The sequence below is a fragment of the Rhodofomes roseus genome (genome assembly GCF_022264815.1).
Source record: "Rhodofomes roseus strain CIRM-BRFM 1785 chromosome Unknown C8Q71scaffold_21, whole genome shotgun sequence".
In the NCBI taxonomy this organism is placed as follows: domain Eukaryota; kingdom Fungi; phylum Basidiomycota; class Agaricomycetes; order Polyporales; family Fomitopsidaceae; genus Rhodofomes; species Rhodofomes roseus.
In genome coordinates this window covers 254,767-279,216 of record NW_025952977.1, presented here as the reverse complement: position 1 = coordinate 279,216, position 24,450 = coordinate 254,767, and the positions used below count along the sequence as shown (strand labels likewise).

Sequence of the window (24,450 nt, the reverse complement as noted above, 5' to 3'; positions counted from 1 at the left end):
CTGTATGCGGCACTCGATGCACCGGCGCTGCAGTGGCACTGCGCTGCGAAGATTCCCATTCCTGGCGGCCGCGGTGTGGAATGCCGCGCCAACTCCGAGCCGGCTATTGTTGAACGTCGCGGGCCGGTCAAAACACACTGCCGTACATACGAGCGGGCGGAGGAGGGCCTCGTAGGCCTGCGACGCCTCGGGGAGTTTCTGGAGCCGGATGGAGGAGCGGGAGAGAGGAAGTTCGTGATGGGAGCACGACCGGGCGGGTTGTTGGACGTCCAGCGTGTCTGTCACTGTAATGCTTTCATATGATTACGTAAGGGTTGTAATGAAGCGATTCTTTCTTCGGGCGATGCCGCCGGCAGCTGTAGTTCGACTGCCACTCGCCGCCCTCCCCCACATTGGACGCGCGTGGCCCAGCAGCGTGCTTTCCGGCCGCTGTGATCTGGGGCAGAGTGAACCATCTCAGAGAGAAAAAGATGAGGCTGGGACGTGTGTAGATCTGGAATCGAGCGGATGCTGTGTAGCCACCGGCCACGGACGGCCAGTTTGGCGTGACAAATTAGCGACCGAGGGGGACGTTCCTCCCTGCCCGCGGCCTGTGTGTGGCTCACTGCAGCCACAAGTGGCGCACACACGCCAGCCCCCTCGCGACCCCGCAAAAATACACAGACCTCGCTATGGGGGCGATGGGGGTCGATATTGTCTGGGGCGCACAGCGAGCGTGGCGCAGAGCAGCGAGAGGGAGGTGGTGGCAGGACAAGGCGTTCGAGGAGGTCTCCGCGTCGAGATTGTCGGAGTTGAATCACGTTAGGTTCAGTAAACAGATCCGGCTCTCTCAGTAGCCTGTAGACTGTCCATCTCACCTCCATACCCCCACCACCGCGCCCCTCCCGCCCCCGGATATTCCTCCCGCACTCCCATTCTCTGCCTCCCCGCCTTGCACACACGCTAGGCGCTTTTCTAATTTATTCCGCCCTCACTTTTCCGCCCCCCGCCCCAGATCCCTCTTCACGACGAGCGCTAACCATGGCGTTCCCCGCCGCCCCGTACTACCACACCCTCAAGAATAACGACAAAGTCAAGGTCAACGGTAGGTCACCCCCGTCGCGCGGACCTCGCCGTGCCCTCGGCTGATTTTTTACTAGATCACGTCTACTGCTCGCCAAGTTGGTCCATCCGCGATGGCACGCCATATTCCATCGCTCGTATTATGGAGTTCCTGCCAGCGCAGGGCGTGCCAATATTCGACAAGGACGGGAATCGCAACGAGCCGTACACGCGAGTCCGCCTTGCGTGGTATTATCGCCCCAGCGACGTGAGCGATCGTCCGTCCGCGGACTGTCGCCTCCTGCTGGCCGCAATATATTCCGAGGTCTGCGATCTCAGCCAGGTCCGTGGGAAGTGCTACGTAGTACACCGCGACCGGATATCCGACCTCGCAGGGTGGAAAAAACGCCCCGACCGCTTTTATTTCACTCGACTGTTCGACCCGTGGATCCGCAAGGAATTCGAGGTCATCTCCTCAGCCACTGTTCGTAACCGTGGGTGTTTTGCTGTCTCAGGACACCGGAATCATGTTTTGATCAGACGCGTAGTTCCGCAACATATCAAGGACGTGCTCCTCGAGCGCTACGAATATGTCGTCGCAGAGAAGGAGGTGGTACCAGACCTCACCGACACCCCCCGTACCTGCGATACCTGCACTCACTGGTGCCCTCCGTAAGTCGCTGATCTCCCGGCCCCTCCTATCATTAATGACATATTGACGCGGGGATGCCACTTGCGCAGTCTGGAGACGGTGCAGTGCGACAGATGCAAGAAATTCTTTCACATGAGCTGCGTGAACCCGCCGCTCCTCGCCAAGCCGAGTCGGGGATATGGGTGGACCTGCGCGCCCTGCTCCCGGCGGCACGAGGAGGAGGTGGACAACCACGAGGGTCTGCGCCAGCTCGTGCCCGCCCCACCGAAAGTGGTAAAGACGAATGCGCCCGCAGCGAGGGGCCGCGGGCGGCCGCGGAAGGACCGGCAGCTGGCGGAGAAAGAGGAGAACCTGGAGGTGAAGCACTTCAAGATGTGGCCGTTCCGGTACTTTGGGTGCGCGCACTTGAGCAGGGGTGGGAGCGCTGAGCTGACGGGCGTGGCGACAGACTGTACACCGTCGCGGAAGACACGCTTGGTCAGTGCACCTGCCGGCTGGCTTTCCGCAGAGCTAATTCTGGCTGTAGACCCGGACGACCTCATTTTCCCACGTGCCGCGACTCGCGTGGGCCCCAAGTTCCAGGTCGTCGTGCCCTCAGCGCCAGGCCCCGAGTCTTCCGCAAGCGCGGCAGGTAGGCAATTCCCGCGTAGGAAGTGTGTTGTAGCTGATGTCTCCGCAGGTCTGGAAGAGAGGGGAGGCGATGCAACCATCGAAGTTCTGAGTCTCGTCAACGAGATGTCCGAAGAAGAAGGTGCGTGGGAACACGGCCTCATTAGGAAATGCGATCATATCTCAATCGGAACTGCATTGTAGTTCGCGCATGTGAGTTTCGTGTGGTCTACGCGCTAGACAATCATCGACTAACGTTTACCGCCAGTGGAGACGCACAAGAGTTCTCTCAGCACAAACTCTACGCTCAAATGCCACATCGACTGGCTCACGGAGGTGACGCGCCGCCTCACAGAGGCATGGATGGCCCACCGCGAGTTCGCGACCGTGAACATGAAGAGCGTCATGCGGCACGAGAAGGTCAGTCGCATTTCTCTAGTTGGGCCCCATGTTCTCGGCTTATGACATAACCTTCAGTTTAAGAAATCCGAGACCCGTTGCATCGACCGTGAGTGGACCAACCAGGAGATCGCTGCCTTCGAAGACGCCATCGCTGTCCACGGAGCCGAGCTGCGTCCAGTACGTGAAGAGGTCGGTACAAGGTCCATCTACGAAGTCATCCGTTTCTACGGACACTGGAAGAGGCAAGTGTGCTGTCACGCGTTCTCACGTAAGTGATACTCACCTCGAGATGCTTATCAGCATGAAGCTCGGCGAGGAGAACGCGCGCATCAAGGCTGCCCGGCTCAGCGGACGGACGGACCTGCTCCTGCCGGTCTCGCGCGCACCGTCGCCCGACGAGGAGGGCTCGATCGTCAAGGCACTTCCAAGGGGGCACAACAGCTGCGGCTGCTGCCGCACGCGCGAGTCGGCTGTGTGGTGGAAGGCGCCGAAGGGCCTCCCGACGAACATTCTGTGCGATAACTGCGGCGTGAGCTGGAGGAAGTACGCGGACCTGAACGTCAGGCCGCTCCGTGAGGAGCTGATCGACAAGACCAAGGTGGCGAAGCGCGAGGGCACGCCGCTCAGTGCCCCGTCGGCGAAGAGAGCGAAGGTGCGTCCCATTGTTTTGGAGTGGCGAAGGGTGGATATCAACTCGTTTGTGCGACAGACTGCTTCTTCTGTACAGTCTACGCCTCCCCCGGCAGGACCTGCGCCTGCTGCGACTCAAATTCGTTGTCTTGCATGTCAGAAGACCGGTCCGATGGGCAAGGTACTGAAGTGCCGACAATGCAACTTCCGTGTGCATGCCGGTGAGTATACCTGACGTTGTAGGATTCATATTCACTCTGGTCTGACGCTCCCTCTCCCTGCAGGCGTCAGCGGCGTTGTAGTCGATCAGACCACCGTGGAATCCTGGGTGTGTGACCTATGTGCAAACGAGAAGACATTAGAGGCATCATTAGTTCGTGTCCACTGCATCCAGCTAACTACGCCCTCTGACCTGATATTACCAGAACCCCGATTGTCTGTTATGTCCTCGACCCAAACGAGATATTAGGAAGAGTACAGTATACCCGCCCCCTGATACCTACCTGCGCGCCTGCAAGCCGACCGAGGGCCAGGCCTGGGTGCACGTCATCTGCTCTGTATTTGTACCGGAGGTCAGCTACTCCGATGCGACGCGGTTACGGCTCGTGGAGGGTGTAAGCACGGTCCCGCAGTGGAGGTGGGCGAACGTAAGTGTCCGCTGGAGTCGTTACGTGGTGTCCCTCACGAGTCTGTGATTCTCCAGAACTGTACGATTTGCAACCAGAACGGAGGGGCGGTCATACGCTGCAGTGAGTGTCCGGCGGAGTATCACGTGTCTTGTGCGTGGAAGCAGGGGCACAAGTTCGGCTTTGAGATGCAGGGGGTGAGTGGTTGCAGACTTGCTTCCTGCTACCGTATGCTAATGACTTGTTCATAGGTGAAGCCAAGCCGTAGGGACACCACGACGATAGTAGACTGGAATGACGTTGAGGGTTGCATGGTGCCCGTGATCATCTGCAAAGGGCACGTTGGACACAAGCGGGAGCTGATCGACGTCTGCGCGACGAACGATCTGGGAGAGGTATTTCTCCTATTCCACTACACCCCAGATCGAATATACTAATCCACCGTGTCCAGACCGCTCTCCAGGTGTTTTGTAAAAATTACAAGCAAGTGCCAATAGCCCAGACGCACGGCCTGCTCCGGAAAGCACGGCGGCTGGACTCCATCCTCAGCAACGGCGCTGAGGGTGTTCCCCCCGACAGCGAGTTGCACCCATCCTCCGAGCCGCGCTGTTATCGCTGTCACAGCGAGTTCTCGCCCTTCTTCCACCCTGGATCTGCGACGACGAACGGTGCGAGTTCGCATACGGATTCCCGGACGTCGTGGCTATGCCACCGCTGCTTTGTTGAGACGCGCGAGACGCACAACCACCTCGCTGCAAATGGGATAGTGTCCTGATGTAACGAAAACCTGTGATGCCTACACGATTACATGTACTATTGTTATAGAGGGGATTATCCAATGCAATGGGATACGAAGATACACTGACAGCGAAAAGATATGAGCGCGAAAGATGCCGGGTTAGTAAATAATAGCTTAGGGTTTGATCCTCTTGTAAAACAACATGTACGCCGGCTTGCCCTGGGTGACTGTCAGTGCCTAACATCACAGGGATGGCAGTTTCACTTACCACTACGTCCTTGGGGTCAGCCTGAGAGATACGACTGTCATCGCAGTATAGCCATCCGCCCCGCGACGAGATGAACGCAGTATCTGGCACAGACATCAGCCAGTGACGCAATGATCAGGAGACGAGTAATCTCACAATGTCCACTGCTCAGGGTCCCGAAGTGATTCGTCACGCCGTACAGATCATACTTGTACGGCGGGATCTGCGCTCGGGGATCGTCGCGAGACAACTGTTGGCCATTGTGTACACCCGGTGGTAATGGCGGCGGCATGTAGTTGGTGAGGTCGAGGTTCTTCAGCGGGTAGTCGACAAAGGTCTCGACCTTATCGGTGAAGTGACCTTTTGAAGAGAACCGCTTCAGGTGGATCATGAGGACCGGGGGCAGCCGTGACAACGACAGGGTCTTCGTCGCTTTCCGCATTGCCTTGCAATGTGGACAGTGCCTGTCGCGGACCTGAGCAAAGTGTCTCCAGACGGGCAACCTTCGTCACTCACCATGCATCCGACTTCTCCATGACCTCTTCCTTGACAAACGCGTCTAAGCATGAGTTAAGAGAAACGTGCGACAGGGCCCGACCCGATGGAATGGGCAGTGTCAAATACATGAACGTGTTATACGTCGTCGACGTCTGAGAACATCCGTCAGAACACTTAACCGTGGGACTGTCCACGCATCACACACCTTATGGCACGTCAAGCACTCAAGGCGGTTGCGGAATTGGCCCTGAAAGAAGTCGACGACGAGGCTGTCATTACGCATCCGCCAGATCTGCCACTCCTGCTCGCTCGCAATCTGCACCGGCAGCTTCTCGAGCTCCGCTTCTCGCTCGGGCGTCGTGTCCAACTGTGGCTTTTGCAACACGCGGTTCAGGTCTTCATGGAGACCGTCCAGGAGGAAGTTGAGGAACTCCTGCGAATCGTGTTGCTCGGTGCCACCGAATTGCGGAGCGTAGGTGCAGATAGACCGCTGTCAATGTGGTGAGAATCAACTGAATGCATCGTCATCAAACCGCTCACTCTAAACGTCACCGGCATCAAACATTGCGATTCGCCCTGCCACATATCCCGCAGAATATTTGCAAACGCCTGAGCGAGATTGCCCTTGGTCCCCATCGGGTTCATCATGTTGACAGCGCTCTTCCAGCGTCCATCTAGACAGCCGGTTTGTCAACCCTGTCCTCATTGCATCATTCCAATCCCCGAAGCACTCACCGGTGAAGAACCGTGCGAAGGGCACCGTCGCACTCAGACACTGTATCGTAGAATTCATATAACACGTGTTCCCCAGGTTCTTCAACCCGGACGTTCCGATCTGGATGTCCGACCAGTACGTGACCGGGTAGTCCGACGGGATCGTCGGCGGCCTCGGCATCCCATTGACGAGCGAGCCATTCGCGAGGCCATACGACGCACTCTGCATGAGCCGCGGCCGGTTGTCCTGGCGCTCCATGCTGGAGGACGCGACGGCGGGCGGTGGCCGCAGGATATGCTGCGAAGACAGGTCGGGGTAGTCTATCGACGCACGCGAGGCCAGCCCGGACAACGCTTCCTGCGACTGGTCGACATAGTCGCTCCGCCGCCGTGAGAGCGGCGAGGGGTTGATGGACGCCTGCGGGGGCAAGGGCACGGCGCCGGCAGACGAAGAGAAGGACGATCCAGATACTTGCGGGGATATATGGCGCACGACGGTTGGGTATTGGATTGGTGTCGTTCCGTTGACGGCGGGCGTCGGGGAGACGTGCTGGGTAACAGACTGCAGAGACGTGAGGCGCGGAAGAGGAACAGGTGACAGCGAACTCACGTTTTCGGGTATTGCGGGAGAAGGGTTGTACGGATATGATATGGAGTTTGACATGGAGCGCGTCATGGCGGGCTTGCGCACGAGCCGCCGTGCAGGGTCGATCGTAGGGGAGAGGGGGGCATCTGGGTTGGGTCTGCGCAAAAGGGTTAGCCACCTACCTTGTTCAACAAAATTGACACCACGAACCTGATTGACACAGGATGATCACCAGTGTAGTGTCCGTTAGGCACCACAGGCAACTTGCGTGATTGCAGATCTACTGCCGACTCCGTCCCTGCTCTATGACGTCCCACCAAAGCCTGGCCACCGCTCGAAACAGGAACCGCTGAGTGGATCGACGCGGTCTCCGCCGGCGTGCGCACATGCCCTGTAAACTTCTGCTCAACATAGGGCGACGGTGGGGGCGGCGACGACAGCCCATTCAGACTCATCGACGGCACGCCATTGACCAAGCCCGCCACGCTGCCCGAGCCCATCGCCGTGCTCCCCGCGCCGCGCTCGACCTCCGCCTCGCCGTACTCGCGCTTCCACGCCTGGAGGCCGCCGACGAGGAGCACGGGAGGGTGCTTGAGGAACTTGCGGAACGCGACCTCGTAGATGGCGTGCGTGAGCACGGAGAGCGGCGAGTTCGCGTCGCCGAACGTGTCCGAGGCGTCGTCGTAGATGCCGACGAGGTCGAACTTGTCGCGGTTCGAGAAGAGCACATGCTCGGTGCGTGGCGCGACCACGAGCGCGTCCTCGATGCTCTGTGCTGATACGCTGCGGGGTGACGGTCAGCGCAGGGCCGGTAGAAGGCGGAGAACACGCACTCGGGTCGCAGGAGGACGCTAGGCTCGATGCATACCACCTCGTCTGTCTTGATGTGCTCCCTCTCAAACTCCGCCCTCGTACGAACGTCTAGCAGTAGCACCTTGAAGTTTGGCCGCTTGCTGTACTCCATCAGAGTCTTCGGGAACAAGACAGTCGTGACAGGTCCATCTGGGCCCTTCTCTGACGAAGGAGTAGACGGAGGCAATACGGGCGACCTCGACGAGGACGAGCGAAGTGAGAGCCCAGACGGCTTGCGAGGCACTGTGGGAGATAGCGGGGAGCGCGCGGGAGATGCAGGACGGCTATTGAAGGTGTCAATCGTGGGAGGTATGGGTGTACTCGATGGACGCGGGCCAGGATCCATTGGTAGCACAGGGAAGCGTGGAGGGATGAACGGCGACTTGTCTGCTCGCCCCGCACTCGAACCCGTTGGTACGGAGGGCAGCTTCAATACATCATGCTCCTCTAGCTCGTCGATGGAAGGAAACGATGTCGCAAACTCCGACAGGCTCATGTGCGACATGCGGGGCGAGGATGACGTCGACGAGGATGGCGAGGGTGGGCCAAAGCTCGACGTCGGGACGAGGGCATGGGGCGACGGCGCTGCCGCGCTCGCGAAGGTGGGTGAGGCAAGCTGGGTGAAGCTAGGCGGTGAGGGTAAGGTGTGCAAGGAGATGCGCTGCGGCTTAAGCACTGGCATTTCTGGCAGTGTCGGCGACGGCAGCGCCGGGGAGGCGACCTCGCGCGAGAGACGCTTGTTGGCCGACACTGCTAGACCACCACTCTGCAGCGAGCGAATCCGGTCCGCTATGCTGGTGCCTACGGCGCGTCCGGGGCTCTCCGCCTCGTCCTCGTTGCTTGTCGATGCTCTGTGCGGACATGAGTCTAGCCCATGCAGTAGAAGTAGTGACGCACTGAAGCTTCTCCTGGTCCATCAACTTCGCCTCTAGGTTCTTCATCCTGGCCTGCAACTCCCCGCCTTCGCGCTGCACCGGGTAAGTCGTGAGCGCTGTACTGTCACCGAAAATACGCACCTGCTGGAACTCGAGGAACTCTTTGTGAAGCACGCCCCGCTTCCCAGGCTGCTTTTCTGCCTTGAACTCAGCCGATTCGATGACCATGGACGCGAGCGAGACGGCCTTGGTGAGCGCGCTGAGGGCGTTCTTGAGATCGCCGTTCAGCTCATACTCGCGCGCATGGGTGATCTGCGAGCGTGCATTGCGTAGGAGCGACATGGCGGATGCGCCCTTGACCTTTTGCGCCTGCTCTTTTGCTACCTCCTTGATCTCCGCGACGGTGCCGTTGTGAGAAGTGCTGGATCCATTTTGCATCCTGGATGAGGGGAGACCTCCTAGAGCTGAGGCTGGCGGCAGGACCGTCACACCGGGCATGGGCCCTCCAAAGTTCCAGCAAGAGGAGAAATAAAGATATGTTAGCGCAGAATGGCGGGCATAGGGCAGCAGCCGTTCGACGTCCAAGCACTGGCAGCGGCAGGCGTCTCCCCCGCCATTGTCTTACGTAAGTCGCCCAACTCGGTAGCCTGCGCCGTCTCTGAGTCTCCTCCTCACCGCCACCCGCAGTGCGCAGAATGCCCAAGTGCTGTGCCCGCACGACGCATCCGCGGAGCTGTGTGCGAGTCATCCGACGCTCGCGTCACGATCTACTCACTCATATTCCGCCTCGTGTGTATCACTGCAAGAAGCCGGGCCCTGGATCGACAGCCAAACACTGATAGTGCGTCAGCTACTTCAATAGCTCCTCGTAGCGTGCCCCGCAACAGCCCGTAACGTGCAGATTGTGAGTAAGCACACACGGTCATGACATTGCCCTCTCAGTCGGGGGCGTTGCCGGCATTTGAGGAAGTAGGTTCGCCTCCGAGGAGGAGGAGGGCCTCCGACGTACGTACTTACAGCGGAACGAACCACCTCTTCGGAGGCCCCAAACATCCCGAGTTCCCGTTTCCGCGGGGTGTGTTCCCTCACTATCCACCCTGGAATCACTGTAGCCCGGTCGCATCTGCATGGAGTCCTCAGCTTAGCTCTGGTAGCGTTTATTGCCAACGGTGGCCAACTAGACTGTAACGTTCTGGTTGAGCGCCATCAAGTCGCAGTCAGTCAGGGTGTCGTGTTGGCGGGCGTATCACGGACGTCTCCGGCGGCCTGCTAGGTCATCGCGGATACAGTGTGCCCCTTGCCTGCTCGTATTTGGCGAGGCGAGACCAGAATTTGTCTCATGCGAGGCCTTCTATCAGCGAGCATGGTCGGTGGCACGTCCTCGGTGTGGGATGCGTTGCCCAGAAAGGCAAATCGCGGTGCGCGCGTCAGCTTCGCTAGTTCCGCCATCCCATGACCTTTCCCCTGAGCGTTTCGGCCATGCAGCGTGTGCGAGCTGCACCCATCCCAGGTGTCGTCCGTGGCGGTCCATTATCCTCATACGCGCTCTGCAAACAGTAAGGACATGGCCGCTACGATCGCATCACCCGAGTGCGTCAAGCGTGGAGGGTGATTATTTCCACCCAGGAACCGCGGGGCGGACACGAGTGGACAGTGACATGCCTTGTCAGTCCCGGCGCGGGTCGGTGTGGCTCCCAGACAAAGAGGCCTTCCTTTTCTAGGTCTTCAGATGACACCCTCGCACACGGCGGTTCAACCACAGGATATAAGGCCCCGCCCTTGGCCCGCAGTGCCAACAGACCTCCCCTCCGCACACAGCCCAACAGCTTCCACAACATGCCTGTTCCACTCACGAAGGAGACCGAAGTCGATGTCCTCATCATTGGTGCCGGCCCCGCGGGGCTCATGGGCGCACATGCTCTCAAGAGGGCCGGAGTGAACGTGCGGGTCATAGATCAAAGGTATGACAGCGATCGGTTTGCGTCCACGTCGACCCGCATTGACGTACATTCTACAGGCCCAACCAGGTCGCTGCTGGACAGGCAGACGGTGTTCAGCCTCGCACCATTGAGATATTCCAGGTAGGCCGTCATCTTTCTATACTGCATTGCACAGGGACTACATCTACTTTTAGAGTTATGGATTGGCGGACCGCCTTCTGCGAGAAGCGAACCATATGCACATGGCTGTGGGTGGCTATTCTGGTCTGTGCTAGAAGTTCGCTCAATCTATATTAATCAGGCTTTCTACAACCCGAGCCCTAACGGCGGCATTGAGGTAAATATCACTTCCCATACTCAATCAATGCGTTGACGTTCTCTGCAGTGCACTGGGCGAGCTCCCAATGTATCGGCACCGAGCGCCCGCTACCCCTTTGAGGTGGGTATACTGCACTCTACCTCTTGTCCTGTTGCTGATCTCGCATCGGATCGCACTGCGTAGGTGACACGACACCAAGGGGGCATCGAGGCGATCTTCCTAGACAGCATGGCCGAGATGGGTTTGCAGGTCGACCGTCCGATCATCCCGTCGTCGATCGAGCTATCGAGCGATGAGGCGGAGCTCAAGGACCCGCACTCGCATCCGGTCAAGGTGGTGCTCAAGCACTTGGACGTACCAGAAGGCAAGGTCGACACCGAGATTGTCCGGGCGAAGTTCATCTTGGGCGCAGATGGTATGTGTCTCCCCCGTACGATACTCAGCGGGATTCTAACACACGGGCCTGACTAGGTGCACATTCGTGGGTGCGCAAGAGCTGCGGCATCGCCATGGACGGGGAGCAGACCGGTAAGTACAACGTATCAGCGATCAATCGCCAGTCCATTGAAACCCTGCGGCCCAGACTTTATCTGGGGCGTCGTCGACATTATCCCCGACACCGACTTCCCCGACATCCGCAACCGCTGCGCGATCCACTCAGAAAACGGCTCGTGCATGATCATCCCGCGCGAGGGCGACCTCGTCCGCCTGTACGTCCAGCTCAGCGACACGGACGCCGTCGACGAAAACGGGCGCGTGGACAAGACCAAGATGGGCCCGAATAGACTGCTTGACGTCGCTCGCAAGACGTTCCATCCGTACAAGATTGACGCGAAGAACGAGTTCGACTGGTGGACGGTGTATCTCAGTGGGTTGTTTGCGATCGCGCCGGATGCGCTTATGCTGAGACGTGTGTGATAGTTGGACAGCGCGTCGCATCGAAGTTCTCTGTCAGTGAGCGCGTCTTCATTGCAGGGGATGCGTGCCACACGCACTCGCCGAAGGCTGGTGAGTCAGAATCATCACAGGAGTTAAGCACTCATGACTAACACCTTTGTAGGTCAAGGCATGAATGCGAGCATGAGCGACACGCACAACATCGGTAAGCTCCAACCAGGACCCTGATGCTTCTCGTAGTCTAAGCAATATGCAGCATGGAAGCTCGCACACGTACTCCGGGGTTGGGCCGATATCTCCCTCATGAAGACTGTGGGTCATCATTACAAACTGTCGTACGGCGCGATGGCTGACACCTTCACGCGCCCACGTAGTACGAGTTCGAGCGCCGAAAGTACGCTCAGGACCTGATCACCTTCGACAAGAAGTTCTCGGCTCTCTTCTCCGGTAAGCCTCGGACAGAGGACAACCTCGACGGCGTCACGCACGAGCAATTCCTGGAGTGAGCGTTCGCGCCATTGAGCGTCCGCGTTCAACGCTGACCGATAGCGCGCTGCATCTATCAGGGCATTCCAAACGTCCGGCTTGTTCTCAAGCGGCATCGGCGTGCATTACCACCCATCAACTATCGTGAACACCGAGTACCAGGAGAGCGCGCGGAACCTCGTCATCGGCCAGTGTGTGCCGTCCCACATCTTCGTGCGCGCGGCAGACGCGACGCCGTTCGAGATACAGGACCTCCTGCCCGCGGACACGCGCTTCAAGGTTCTCGTATTCGCCGGCGACGTTATGGACCCGGCACAGCTCCAGCGCGTGCGCACGCTCGCGGAGGAGGTGGGGGGCTCGGAAGGGTTCCTGAAGCGCTTCTCGAAGGGCGGCGTCGAGAAGGTGTTCGACGTCTTGACGATTGCATCGGGCGACAAGTTCAAGGTCATCACCGCCGACATCCCGGCTGTCTTCCGCTCGCACTGGTCGAAGTGAGTGACAGGCCATCTGTCCTGAATGATCTGTTGCTGAAGTACGGCTGCAGGCTGTTTGTGGACGACGAGGATCTGTACAACCGCTCGGGCGGGGGCGGCTACGAGAAGTACGGCATCGACACTCGGGGCACGATCGTTGTTGTTCGTCCGGATGGCTACATCGGCATGGTCGCTCCGTTCGACCACCACAAGGCTATTGATGAGTACTTCGCTTCGTTCATGGTCGCTTGATACTGTCTAGTCTTCGCGCTTAGTCTCTCTTAGTCGGATATCACGCAATGTACCCTAGAGGAACGATATGTATGTCTAGAGCAAGTCACACTGTCTGTCATCAGTATGTTCTCTTTTCGTATGTATTCCCAGCTACAAACACCATGAGCCCGCATGCGGAGTCAGCTATTTGAGCAGGCCTGGGAAGTGTCGATATTCGTGAAACGGTGAAACGTTGAGGCCTGACGCGGACGCGGCGGCGAGGCGCGACGCGGCGCGCACGTCATGGACGCGCCTGCGGTGCTACCCGAGAACATCGGACGCGCCTCAGGCCGTGTCGCTAATTCTCCGCTTGCATTCTAAGCACCTCATAACCTTCCCATGAATACTATATGTGTGATCACAAAAGTGAACATACGAGCTCACTGGGTCCTGTGAGAGACAAGCATCGTCCGAGCGAAGCGTTATACAGCTTATAGTTAAAACATCATAGACCATAGTGACTATCCTTGCGATGGTACAGACAAATAAGATCGCAATCGACTGCCGAGGCTCAGAACGATTCATGTCCATCAAAGGCAGCTGTCTTTCGACCATATCTCAAACTTTCGTCGAGGTGCGCGGCTCACCTAGGACCGCCTCTGTCCGCGCTCGCTGTGGGTTACTGATGGCCCTGGCTCTTACTTGACGAGTGTTATCCACTGCGGAGCGCCTGGCCTGAAGGGTGCTCTCCAGAGCCTTCGCACCAGCAGCGAACCACGTCTCGAGCTGCTTTGCACCGCTCTCCACAAGGGCCTCCAACTGCGCCGCAAGCCCACCGCCTTGGATCACGTCGGACTCAGAGTCGAGGCCGTGTATACCGATGGTGACCTTGCCGTGTCGCGTGCCGATGACACAGTAGTCATCACCAGTCTGCCCGGCAGGCCTCAGGCTCGTCGCGTCGGTGGGCGTAGAGGACAGGCTGACGAGCATCTCGCGGCTGCTGCCACGCACGACGCGAGCGCGGGAGGCGAAGGCTGGCAGGAAGGTGACCCCGCTGGGCCCACGCCGAGAGCGGAAGGCGACAGAGCCATCGAAAGTGGGTGGCAGGAAGACGATGATGTTGCCGTGGCGAGTGGACACGTCCAGGTCGACAGAACGACCAAACTGTATCTCAGTCTGCAGAAAGCCTCGAATGAGCTTGCACTTCAATGTGTCTTCGAGGAAGTCAACAAACCAGATTGACACTGATACGTCCGTGGCGACTCGAAAGCATGACGCGTCCGCGAGTCTTTCGCTGTCCACCAATGGAGGAGGTAGCGGCCTGAAGGCCCGAGTTGACGATACCCACGTTGACCTTGATAGGTCCATGGCGGGTCCTAAAGGCTGCGTTTACCTCCGGCCTGCGTGCCTTACGGCGGTTCCAACCCGCTTTGTCCGAGACGTCAGAGGTTTCGTCTACCGGAACGGAGCCGAAGGCATGGCGCACGTTCCGTGCATGCGCCTTGTCGACAGAGCGGCAGCGTCGCCCTCCGTACCTGCTGTTGATATTTTCAGCAGGAAGGCATGGGTCGACGAGATAGGTCCCTATTCAAAGACACTGGTGAGCTTGTCCCCTGATCCTCGACTCGAAGATCATCGTGAACGTACCAGAAATGGCATCGTGACGTGAGAAGAGAGACAAATGGTTTATGCATTGCTGCTGATTGGGCCGGAAAACAGGGACAGAAGCAGGAATAGGTCCACATGCAGGGGCCTGACTAGCCACAAAGCTAGCGGAAGGACCATCGTACGGAGGAGGCTCATCTGTGGTGATAGTCTACGCGGATGAGTCGGATTCATCAGTACCCCGAAAGCCGCTGACCTGCGATTGACGACGCACCTTCCCGTGTTGATCGACCATGTCCTGCTTCTTATCCGTGGTTGTATCGTTAATGATCATCATGACGAATGCAATGACTGCCCGTAACTAGTAGGACGCTGAGTAGAACGTAGAGTTCAAGAATAGAGGATCTGCCCGTGAGTAGGACGCTGTGTGTAAGATGAGAAGCTGCGCCGAGCATGCGTCCTGACTCCTCGAGCTATATACAGCGGCTGCCTCGGATCTGCAGACGTGATGCGCAGTACGCAGCGACCCATAGATGACTGTGCCGACTCATGTGGACATGCGCGGAGAAGGAGGCTGTGTCATAGCTGTCATTCGTGTATAGGGGTGTAGTGCCACCGATGTCTAAGTCTCGCTGTGATCATTGAGACTCATGAGCCCTGCACAGCCTGTGCACTGATAGCTGGCATAGCTAGTAGTGGCCGAGAGAGGGCAGCCTATTATACGGGGCATATACACCCCCAACCGCACAGCGCAATCTTGTCGCGAGGACCATGTCATCGGCCCGGCTGGTCTCCATGAGCCACATCCTCTGTAGCATGAGTCTCGCACAAGTGTAAGTTACAGCACGCAAGTACATAAGTACGTGTACACAGCAGCCATTATGCCTGGCGGACCCCTCGTGATCAGCGGCCTGAACTACCCGGATGCGAGCTCCAGGACGCTGTACTTACGTAGTACCGAGTAGTACCGTGGCTGCCAAGCACCGTGCCAGCCTGGCATGCCAATTTGACCGACGACATACATGCAAGCAGGGGAGATGCATCCCAGACCAGTGAGTCCGACGAAGCACCAGTGGCTGACCCTCGAGTTCCGGGTCACTGCTCGTGGCGAAGGCCCATGCACTTGTGCGGACGTGATCAAACCTGCCGAAGATACATATTCATACATATGAGTCTAAGTATGACGCGACCGGACTCTTGTAGTCGCAGTCGAGCCTACGAACTTTTGGTCATCATACCAGTGTCATACTCAGTAGGGTAAGTTTGCACTTACCGTATAGGACTCGGTCGGGATCGAGATTTAGATTGTATTCAACGCCGACGTACTAGCCGATGAGCACCGACTCATTCATGAGCATTATAGACATTCAGACCCACGAGCATTGTTTGATTGCGTGTTCAACAAGCAACCCGACTGACGATAAGGCGAAAATGTGCAACACCTGATAGCGGCGGTACTATGCAAACCACTGGCCATTTACGTCAGTTTGCAAAGCAGCGCTCAGAAGATTGTTCCAGTGTTAGATGGTCCGCGGAACGCAGCCCTTATATATCATTTTATACCCAGAGAGAACCCACCGCCATTCAATTTGCGAGTTCTGTGCGGAGTTGTGAGACGCAGAACACGCCTGATCAGACCACTGCAGTCTAAATTACGTCGGAATCCCGGACCGGTAAGATCTGGTGGGCATACCAGTAAGTCCACACTCACCTGCGCTGGCAGTCAAGGCATTGCGTGACGAACAATGACTCCATAGTACGAGCCTATTCGAGAAGCTCTGCGAGCATTTAAGTTGAGTTGAACGACCGCGGTAGAATTAGTATCCACTGTTGAAGTTAATGCGGCGTACGGAGCGCCACAATGTCGGAGTCGTGTGTCTCGGTGGGAAACAGTTATGAGCGAATCACGAAGTTCGGGCAGCGGGTTTACGCCGCTGGGGTGGGGGTTCAATAACTGGGGCCGGTGGCCAATTACGTGGCAGCGATGCGACGACAAAGGGGATGCGGTAAGCACCAACCCCAAGTTTCATGCCATCGGCGTATCGCTGTCCACTCGGCGCTCGCACACGCCTGTATGGGAAAGGTGACTACTCACCGAAAGGTCTCGGTACAGCAGGTTGAAGAAGTCGGTAAAGAATATCACCTCGAGCAGGATCTTTACGTGGAAGCAAGGCACATTGCACTATACACCATCATTCAATTCGCATATCCGCCGGTAGAGATAATGGTGACGGAAACTAACCACTGGTTGCCTATGGCGATTACGGTTCTCCTCGGCGGTCATCCACAGCGACGTTGCTGCCACTCCGACGAGCCGGTGTATGTGCATTGAACCCTCGTTGAGCCACCATGTGGTGTGGGACACACAGGTGCCATGAGCCTCGGCGTCCTGGGAAGTAAGTTCGTAAGTACGGCTGCCGACTATGCAGTCAAGAATTGAACGAACTCGAGACAAAAATACATCCCTTGAGCGGCAGGAAAACGACAATAATACATGATCTCAGAAGGTTTAGAGTACGTATCGACTACTGCACGTTGTACTGTCACCCCTCGTAGCTCAATACAAACTTGATGATACGGCGTATCTGCCAGAAAATACAAGTCGTTAGCGAAAGTCCATGCCAATAATGTACTACGGCGACATTCACCGAATCATCCATGACAGACACAGACATAGCTTGTCTTCACTGTAAGGTAATTGGGATAATTATGATATTCAAGCGAAGCCTCTGCGCATGTCCGGCGATAAGTCAACGGGATCAGAATATCGACCAGATCATCAAAGAGGTGCTCACCACTGCAATCGAGTCTCATTGTAGGTTGCTCCTATCGTATTTGGGAGTCCACCGTCTGCGAGCTAGTAGAAGAGGCAGTTTGGCAGTGAGGGAGGTTCGTATCTCAGGGAGATCCTCTTGTGCTTGAGCAAATGCACCCAAAAATGACAGCTCAAGTATAGCATCCTTCGCAGCACGCTGCGCTACATCATCGAGCAACGAGTCGATCGACAGCCAGTCTATTCTTCCCCATAGATGCCTAGGAGGGAGGACCAACAGGAGACTGAATGCCTTGGTCTCGGCCGTGCACATCTGGCACACGAGCTTCATCCCGACCATGGCGAGCGAGGACCACGCAATGCGTGCGTTGATATGTTCCACTCTGCTCCCTTCGATAGGGATGGAATTGAGCAAGGCCATGCCATCTCGGAGGGCGTCCGTCTCCGTCGGCCACCTGCTGTGCTCTGCGATGTACTCCTCGATGACACTTTCCTCTTCTGACTCGTCATCGTCCATCACGATGGGAGGGCCGTTCGTATGTATGACCTCGTTCGCGCCGTCGTCATCGCCATCGTCATCGTCCGCGCCATCATTATTGTCATCGTCTCCTCCTTCGTCGTCGCTCAGGTCTACGCCCATCGGTGGATCGGCCTGGTCTTCATCGGCGGCTGCTTCCTCGGCTTCGGTCGCATTTTGAAGCTCGTCCTCGCCTCCGTCATTTGCTGCGGTGACTGGCTCGTCCTCAACCTCCGCGGGCTGTGGCGCCTGCGTAGGCTGCATCGGGACGTTGACGACAGGGACAGGAGCAATATGCTGGGCTTGACCTTGAGCGGCTTGCACCGCCGCAAGGCGTGCAGCCACAAGCTCTGCTGAAACGCACGTTCGTTATCAAATAGACACGGCGAACGTGACGTACTCACAACCAGGCAAGATCATACATTGCTGATATATGAGAGACTTGAGTGTTGGTGCGAGGCGTCGAAGCAGCGTGATCGGACTCATAATCTCCGTGTCTTCCCAGACGATGAACGCCTCGTCCACGATCAGGACGTCACGCTGTCCTATAAGCCACTTGATGAACGGTCCGTAGCGTGCAAACTCCGTCTGTCCAATGTGCAAGTAGCGCAAATGCATATCAGCAATGCCCTCGAGCTGCTTGCGCGTGTGGTTCGCACGATGCCAGGACAGTTTCTCCATGGAAAGTCCGTGGATGTTTGGGAAGGCATTCAGAGTGCGCAACATCTGGTTCGAGTTCCAAAAGTCGATCGCGCTCAGGGTAAGGCGTCGAGTGAGTGTAAACTGAGTAAGGAGGAATATCCGTGTCCCTGGCGCGATGTCTCCCCAGCTGAGGTCCCGTAGATCCAGCCACTCGATCTGCGCGAGGTCGAACCTCATCAGGAAGGGGACGATCGCGTCCATCCAGCGATGATCTGGGTCCCCCTCGTCGTTGAGGCCAGAATTGGCGTCATCGCCGGGATCCGCATCGGGGGTCAAGCAGCCGAGAATTTCGACTTCCCGCGGGTACTGAAGTAGACCTTTGGACGTGTAAGCTCTTTGGAAACGCGCGAAATCCGTGCGTGGTTTGAGGCGTATGCGACGAAAGAGGTGCGAGCGGCAACGATGAACAAGTAGAGAACTGGCCAGACAGCAGGCATACAGAGCTGATCTGTCCGGAATGTAATCGATGATTATGTCGATAAGTTCTTGAGGGAGTCTGCTTGGTGGCGGACTAGGTAGTCTTAGAATGCGGACCTCTGAGTGAAGAGTAAAGACGTACCAAACTGTTGTCATCGGGTGTCCATTATGTCGATGTTCATCTTCCTTAGGTGGCATTTCGCCCTTCTTGAGTGCGAGGATCTCTTCCTCGACACCAATGGTAAGTGATGACAAGGGTTTTTGTTCTATGAATTGACGTGTCCCCAGATGCAATTTGATAGGGGAAAATTAAGACACACTTTTCGCTGATTGACTAGACATAGAGCTTGTGGCCATAGAGCTTGTTGCAGAAAAAGAAGACTAGCTGCCATATGAATAATGGACCACTTGCGATCAGCTGCGGTCCACAAGACAAGGAGAATCGACATACCGTGTGTTCGGCGCAAAGATGACGATGAATTCAGAAGAGTTGAAGAGTTGGCGCGAGTCCCCGTGAACAGCGAACTTGAAAATGTCGCTGCGCTCCCCACAACTGGAACAGTGGCACTGCTACACTGATACCGGTTCTGGGAAACTGAGGGAGTCTGACCCACAGACCAGGTGGTAATGGAGACGTACCAAGTGAGACTCGGAGCCCTTTATGTATTGGACGACCTCGGAGCCTGTGGCGGGGCGGAGGAAGCCGAGCACGTTGCGAGGCTTGCTGTGCTTGTTATGCAGGGCGAGGACTGGATGCCCTCGAAAGTACGCGGACATGAAAGGGCTGGGACAACACGATGAAAGCGCTTTAGAACGTCGCTTGGAGCGCGTCTGACTCTGTGGTCCGTGTGGCAATTTGGGCCACACACCAGCGTCATAATAATATGATTCCGAGTAATATGAACATTAACGATCGTAGTTCCCGGCTAACGTGATAACCGCGTCACTTACATAATTTACGTAATACGCCGGGGATAACGAGCTGCCATTGTATTGCTCGAACGAGGTACAACGCGTCGACGGAGTCTCGACCTTGACCACTACCTCATTCTCGGACCATGGAAATACGTGACGACCAACTAAACCACATAGGCACTACGGAAGAGCTTGTTCCGTCACAGTCAGCTCTCCCGTCAGACGACCCAGCAGGTGCGGCCACACAAGGCCTTCACGTTCTAGATCCGCTGCTGAAGTTGCGTCCGATTGCATTGCAGACAAGGCATCCCGTAAGCGCGAACGCGAGCTGTCAATGGAACCCGCGACACCTCACAGGACGCCAGCAGTCAGTTTCCAGTCGACTGGCAGCGGTTGTTTGCGTGGCCAGATCCAGGCCGTAACTGACCACACTACACATGTCAGGAAATCGAGTCCGAGAATTCGGATCCCAAGGACAGGAGGACACCGGCCAAGAAGAACCGCACAAGCACACAGCTGGATGCGACCGAGGAGGAGGAGGAGGAGGAGTCTGGCTCCGGGGTGAGCGAGTCGCCACCGACTGAGTCCAAGATCAGGCAGATCAGCCAGGGAGTTGAGGATATGACATGGAAACACATCCGCAAGGACAGCACCTCCGAACGAGACCACGAGATGGACGTACACAACGCCGAGACAAAGACAGATCACCAAATAACAACCGAGGTGAGCGACACTCATGAGGGCGTTGCTGCTCAGCGGGGGGACGATCTCGAAGAAGAGCCGATCAAGGCGAAGGTAGCGGGAGGCGATGAGGTCGCTGTTCCCCCGGTCTTGCTGCAGGGCGAAAATCCACCGCAGATCATAGACAATGTCGGCGAAGACGAACACGCCGGCCAGGCTGATCCAGCTGAGGTGCCGCCGGATGCTCAGCCCTCCGACCCTGCTCCCCTCTTCGACAATCCCGAGGTGCACCCAGAGGTCTCGGCCACCTCTGCCATTCCACCCGTGCCCCCATCTTCATCACCCCACTCACGTCGCAGCTCAGAGTCTGAGGCCGAGGCCGAGAAGGGGCTGAAGCGAAAGCTTCGAGACCGGACGGTCAGTGAAAGATTTGTTCCAGGCGAGGTTGAGGAGCATACCAGTGCGACCGCTCCCAAGGCTGGGGCAACTAAGCGTCAGCGAGACGATGCAGATTCTGACGCGAATCCGCGTGTCACCAAACGGCCGACACCCCCGCCTGAGGAGTCAGAGGGAAACACAGAGAAGGTGGAGACGTCACCGTCTCACAGCAACACAACGCCGGCGACTCCATCCACTTCCAAGATCGTACGTGACACCTTAGTTGGTCGATGTTCTTTTCTCACGTGGGCGTATCGCAGAGTGGCTTTATGGCGTATGCATCCACTAGCTCCCCATTCGCGTCGGTTGCAGGCCCCAGCGTCTTCAACAAGTCCAAGACACCTCCAGCCTCAAGCAGTCCGTTCGCATCGACTTCTACCTCATTTGCCTCGGCATTCGCCACCACCCCGTCCAGCTCACCAACTAAGTCATCTACCAATTCCTCAGAGACGCCTCTCCCTCAGAAGCGTACAGGCTTCGAAGCTTTCGCATCCACCTCATCTCCGTTCGCCAGCGTCGCCAAGCGACCTAAATCGCCCCCGCCACCGGCGTTTGGCGGTCTCGCACGCAGCCGCTCGCCCTCGCGCCATCCAACCTCGACGCGTTCGGGGAACGCTTTCTCCGCCAGCGCGTTCTCGGCTTACGCTGCAGGGGGTGCGCAAGGCTTCTCAGCGTCAAAGCCTCGGTCCGAGCGAGCAAGCCCTGCGCCAAGTGAAGGCTCGACGAGAGGCACCAGCGTGTTTGACGCGGGTACTAAAGACGACGCCGAGGAAGAGAGTGGTAATGGCGCGGTCAGCTTTAGCGAGCGTTTGCGATCACATAAAGACGACGAAGATAGCGAGGAGAGTGACCGCGTGAAGTTGACTGAGCAAGAAGGTGCGTGCCTGTCGCAGGTTTCTCGGCTGTCTCTTTGAATTGACGCTTCCTGTGTCTTGCTTCGCGTGTAGTGCACACGGGCGAGGAGGATGAGGAGACGATGTACCAAGTTCGGGGCAAACTCTACGCGCTGAGCGCTCAGAACCAATGGAAGGAGCGTGGGACAGGTATGCTCAAGCTCAACGTTCGCAGAGAGGACGGCACGGGTGCTCGTTTAAGTGCGTCTTCCCTTCCTTGATCAGCGGAGTGGCTTGTGCGGCGTGCTGATCATATCGGCAGTCATGCGCAAAGAGGCTGTCTACACAGTTCTTCTGAACGCGACGCTATTCAAGGGCATGAAGTGCTTCATCGCGCAAGATCCCCGCTACATACGGTTTAGCGTCTTCGAGAGTGGTACTGCAACGCACTACAACCTCAGGGTACGTCGATCCTGTGGTGTGGTTCATCGATTATGCTCACCGATAGCTCCCGTAGGTCCAGTCAGCCAAGGCTGCTGAAGAGCTTATAGACGAGATCAACTCGCACATCCCTGGGGAGTGAACTCTGACCGTGAACCATCCGCTGATTACCGGATGAGGACATGGGACTCGACCACGCTGATATGTGTTATATAAGCTACGAATGCCGTGCACCTTTTTGTCTCTGCTATATCACACCGATTCCACTTGCATTTGACGTTTTCCAGATCTCAGAATACTAAGCGAACCTCATACCATGACGACTCTGTGTGGACATGTGCGCTGAACGTTGAACGGTCCATGGCGGCTACTTTGACACGTCAGAGCTCCGATGTGACCGCTAGGCAGGCGACTGCTTACACGTATACCAGATGGTCGAATGTTTCAGTGCAGATTTTTTGTAGTGAGTCGGACGCGGTAAACATGCGGTTCGGCGGTTCGGATATACACACTGAGGAGGCCAGGTATACCGCGGTAATAGCTCCGTCGCCTTTTTTCCAAATTGTAACTGGTGGTGTCTAGATCTCATGGTGGCCGACGTGCACTAAGCCGAGCCCCGCAGACACAGAAAACTCTATGATACAAGGCTGTACAGCTGTGCGAAACAGGTACTCACTCAGTAGTTCACAACCCAAGGGCATCGAAACTTCCTTTTGTGACTGGGCGCCACAATTACAGAACTTTCACGGATCTCCGAGTCCTCGGTGCGGTACCGGCGAGTATCGCTGTGATTGACTTGTATTCACTACGGCGCCGATGACTGCTAGTCGCGCCTCGTGGAATGTTGACTCACGGCAGACTTCCATGCATATGCGTCAACGCAGTGAATCCCCAGTGGCTGTCTCCTGCGTCCCGGCAGAACTCACGCGATGTGTCCACCGTATGCCGGGCGTTTTCGTGTCGGAGTGGTCTGGGTCGTTTATCATGGTTTCATTCTGACTATAAATTGTAGGCTACATGGATTGTTCGCGGCATATGATTATGTTCCGTTGGTCGTGTGGTGTGTATGTACCTGTATTCGTACGCCGAGGAACTCCACTACTGAGTTGTTCATGTGATCAGGGTGGCGACTACTTACCGCAATGGCGGCGTAGCGAAGCCCAGGAAGTGCTGAGGTCTACTATCATAATACAGGTCCGCTCTGAACCATCATGCTCGTTCTTTCTTCTCCCATGGACTATACGCTTCTTTCTCAATATTAACTGCTAGGAACGTATATGGGCAGAGGCGAGTTATCTATTCTACGGAGCTTGCAAACTTCTCTCGCGACAATCGGTCATGCGCTTAGCATTTCCGCTCAGCAGTATTTCACCGATGGTATGTCAGAAGTTCCATGTATGCGCGTGCGTGTCCGGAACTTAAAGCATACGATTTGGTGCAGTCCTAGGTGCACCGAGAGGAGTCTCGACAATCAGGAGGTGAGAGCAATTTCACCCGGGCCTGAAGCCTGTCGTGTAAGTTCCGCACTGAGTTGCTATCGCTCTGTATTGTATCGAATGGCCAGTACCTCACCGACGCAGCCACATTCTATGATCTAGGCCACCGGCGGGCTGGCAGCTTCTTGTCAAGAACACGACTCTGAACTCCTGCCCCTTGCATTGATGTGGTGCTATACAAGGCGTGTGTCGTCTACGTACCACATTGACGGAGGCACGACGCCCTCCATGCCTGCCAGATTGCCGGCACTGGTATTTTAGGTTACCGTGCCCAATCCTGCCCCCCATGTTTGTCGTATGGCATAGGTGACGTGCTTCGGCTAAGTGTTAGTGAAGTAACACGACTTTTGGAGCCTCTATCAGCTGTAGCGAACGGCTTGAGGACGACGAATTGCGCATGGATCTTTATATGAATGTGTCCCATGCACAAGTCTCGTGCACACTACAGAACGTACTCACCCTAGGGGGGACGCATATACTTTCATTCGTTGTAACTAGCCCTGAGGTCGAGAGGGGCCTCGAAGTCACTGAGAACTCGGTCACAGTTCAAGTTGTAAGGATAGTACTAGTGGATCAGTTGAAGCGCACAGTACTAAGTAGTACATATGTGAATCTCAGATCCGATCACTCGTCTGTCAGCCTCACCTCCTGCGACGTTGATCAGCGAGCGTCAGGACCTCCTCAGCACCTTGCGTTCCTTTGCCACAGGCTCATGCAAGACATCGTGATCCTTGGAATCACTGTGTCTGGCCGGCCGGGCTAGCCTGCCAAAGGTACTCGGTCAGTCGAGTTCTAGAAGCAGAGTATTTTTATCCATTCGTGAAAGTAACCTG

The 24,450-nt window shown here is 56.7% G+C and overlaps 6 protein-coding genes across 6 annotated transcripts; 3 read left to right on the top strand and 3 right to left on the bottom strand.

Annotated features, from left to right (window-relative positions):
• The first annotated feature begins 913 nt into the window (after positions 1–913).
• On the top strand, positions 914–4,926 carry C8Q71DRAFT_258205 (uncharacterized protein). Its single transcript, XM_047917348.1, has 16 exons — positions 914–1,084; positions 1,140–1,535; positions 1,590–1,713; positions 1,783–2,088; positions 2,142–2,170; positions 2,220–2,444; positions 2,507–2,515; positions 2,571–2,722; positions 2,780–2,946; positions 3,005–3,356; positions 3,414–3,555; positions 3,619–3,707; positions 3,760–3,981; positions 4,038–4,157; positions 4,212–4,355; positions 4,412–4,926. The coding sequence occupies exons 1-16, from the start codon at positions 1,021–1,023 to the stop codon at positions 4,733–4,735; spliced, it is 2,865 nt and encodes a 954-aa protein (XP_047775464.1). The 5' UTR covers positions 914–1,020; the 3' UTR covers positions 4,736–4,926.
• Positions 4,758–9,135, bottom strand: C8Q71DRAFT_258180 (uncharacterized protein). Its single transcript, XM_047917347.1, has 12 exons — positions 8,613–9,135; positions 8,494–8,564; positions 7,578–8,447; positions 6,955–7,527; positions 6,769–6,901; positions 6,180–6,720; positions 5,985–6,118; positions 5,650–5,934; positions 5,463–5,596; positions 5,103–5,410; positions 4,968–5,050; positions 4,758–4,918 (listed from the first exon to the last, which is right to left on the bottom strand). The coding sequence occupies exons 1-12, from the start codon at positions 8,967–8,969 to the stop codon at positions 4,874–4,876; spliced, it is 3,534 nt and encodes a 1,177-aa protein (XP_047775463.1). The 5' UTR covers positions 8,970–9,135; the 3' UTR covers positions 4,758–4,873.
• A 1,172-nt stretch (positions 9,136–10,307) lies between these two features.
• Positions 10,308–13,008, top strand: C8Q71DRAFT_879350 (FAD binding domain-containing protein; the record flags this gene model as incomplete). Its single annotated transcript, XM_047928458.1, has 14 exons — positions 10,308–10,432; positions 10,489–10,552; positions 10,606–10,659; positions 10,713–10,748; positions 10,797–10,850; positions 10,914–11,145; positions 11,202–11,258; positions 11,314–11,598; positions 11,652–11,738; positions 11,791–11,832; positions 11,884–11,939; positions 12,002–12,129; positions 12,194–12,604; positions 12,658–13,008. 14 exons carry the CDS (start codon positions 10,308–10,310, stop codon positions 12,836–12,838), a joined length of 1,812 nt encoding a protein of 603 aa, XP_047775462.1. The 3' UTR covers positions 12,839–13,008.
• Positions 13,009–13,143: 135 nt separating this feature from the next.
• Positions 13,144–14,917, bottom strand: C8Q71DRAFT_257972 (uncharacterized protein). Its single transcript, XM_047917346.1, has 4 exons — positions 14,679–14,917; positions 14,447–14,615; positions 14,034–14,383; positions 13,144–13,975 (listed from the first exon to the last, which is right to left on the bottom strand). The coding sequence occupies exons 1-4, from the start codon at positions 14,739–14,741 to the stop codon at positions 13,418–13,420; spliced, it is 1,140 nt and encodes a 379-aa protein (XP_047775461.1). The 5' UTR covers positions 14,742–14,917; the 3' UTR covers positions 13,144–13,417.
• A 2,194-nt stretch (positions 14,918–17,111) lies between these two features.
• Positions 17,112–19,666, bottom strand: C8Q71DRAFT_776943 (uncharacterized protein). Its single transcript, XM_047924682.1, has 6 exons — positions 19,453–19,666; positions 19,265–19,388; positions 19,134–19,198; positions 18,956–19,079; positions 18,099–18,907; positions 17,112–18,047 (listed from the first exon to the last, which is right to left on the bottom strand). Exons 3-6 carry the CDS (start codon positions 19,168–19,170, stop codon positions 17,215–17,217), a joined length of 1,803 nt encoding a protein of 600 aa, XP_047775460.1. The 5' UTR covers positions 19,171–19,198; positions 19,265–19,388; positions 19,453–19,666; the 3' UTR covers positions 17,112–17,214.
• Positions 19,667–19,834: 168 nt separating this feature from the next.
• C8Q71DRAFT_776937 (uncharacterized protein) lies at positions 19,835–22,636 on the top strand. Its single transcript, XM_047924681.1, has 7 exons — positions 19,835–19,962; positions 20,028–20,095; positions 20,173–21,054; positions 21,108–21,723; positions 21,795–21,941; positions 22,003–22,142; positions 22,198–22,636. Exons 1-7 carry the CDS (start codon positions 19,872–19,874, stop codon positions 22,261–22,263), a joined length of 2,010 nt encoding a protein of 669 aa, XP_047775459.1. The 5' UTR covers positions 19,835–19,871; the 3' UTR covers positions 22,264–22,636.
• Positions 22,637–24,450: the final 1,814 nt, after the last annotated feature.

Bases quoted from the DNA above. Each gene is read 5' to 3' on its own strand.
- C8Q71DRAFT_776943 (XM_047924682.1), bottom strand. From the start codon at position 19,170: ATGGCCACAAGCTCTATGTCTAGTCAATCAGCGAAAA. The intron at 18,908-18,955 runs GTACGTCTTTAC...AAGACTACCTAG, and splicing joins CACCCGATGACAACAGTTTG to TCCGCCACCAAGCAGACTCC. The intron at 18,048-18,098 runs GTGAGTACGTCA...CGTGCGTTTCAG, and splicing joins ATGTATGATCTTGCCTGGTT to CAGAGCTTGTGGCTGCACGC.
- C8Q71DRAFT_257972 (XM_047917346.1), bottom strand. From the start codon at position 14,741: ATGATGATCATTAACGATACAACCACGGATAAGAAGCAGGACATGGTC. The intron at 14,616-14,678 runs GTGCGTCGTCAA...TCATCCGCGTAG, and splicing joins TGGTCGATCAACACGGGAAG to ACTATCACCACAGATGAGCC. The intron at 13,976-14,033 runs GTTTGTTGACTT...GGCTTTCTGCAG, and splicing joins GACGTATCAGTGTCAATCTG to ACTGAGATACAGTTTGGTCG.
- C8Q71DRAFT_776937 (XM_047924681.1), top strand. From the start codon at position 19,872: ATGGAAATACGTGACGACCAACTAAACCACATAGGCACTACGGAAGAG. The intron at 20,096-20,172 runs GTCAGTTTCCAG...TACACATGTCAG, and splicing joins CACCTCACAGGACGCCAGCA to GAAATCGAGTCCGAGAATTC. The intron at 22,143-22,197 runs GTACGTCGATCC...TAGCTCCCGTAG, and splicing joins CAACGCACTACAACCTCAGG to GTCCAGTCAGCCAAGGCTGC.
- C8Q71DRAFT_258180 (XM_047917347.1), bottom strand. From the start codon at position 8,969: ATGCCCGGTGTGACGGTCCTGCCGCCAGCCTCAGCTCTAGGAGGTCTC. The intron at 6,119-6,179 runs GTGAGTGCTTCG...CCGGCTGTCTAG, and splicing joins CTTCGCACGGTTCTTCACCG to ATGGACGCTGGAAGAGCGCT. The intron at 5,411-5,462 runs GTGAGTGACGAA...GGTCCGCGACAG, and splicing joins ATGGAGAAGTCGGATGCATG to GCACTGTCCACATTGCAAGG.
- C8Q71DRAFT_258205 (XM_047917348.1), top strand. From the start codon at position 1,021: ATGGCGTTCCCCGCCGCCCCGTACTACCACACCCTCAAGAATAACGAC. The intron at 3,556-3,618 runs GTGAGTATACCT...CTCTCCCTGCAG, and splicing joins CAACTTCCGTGTGCATGCCG to GCGTCAGCGGCGTTGTAGTC. The intron at 3,708-3,759 runs GTTCGTGTCCAC...TGATATTACCAG, and splicing joins AGACATTAGAGGCATCATTA to AACCCCGATTGTCTGTTATG.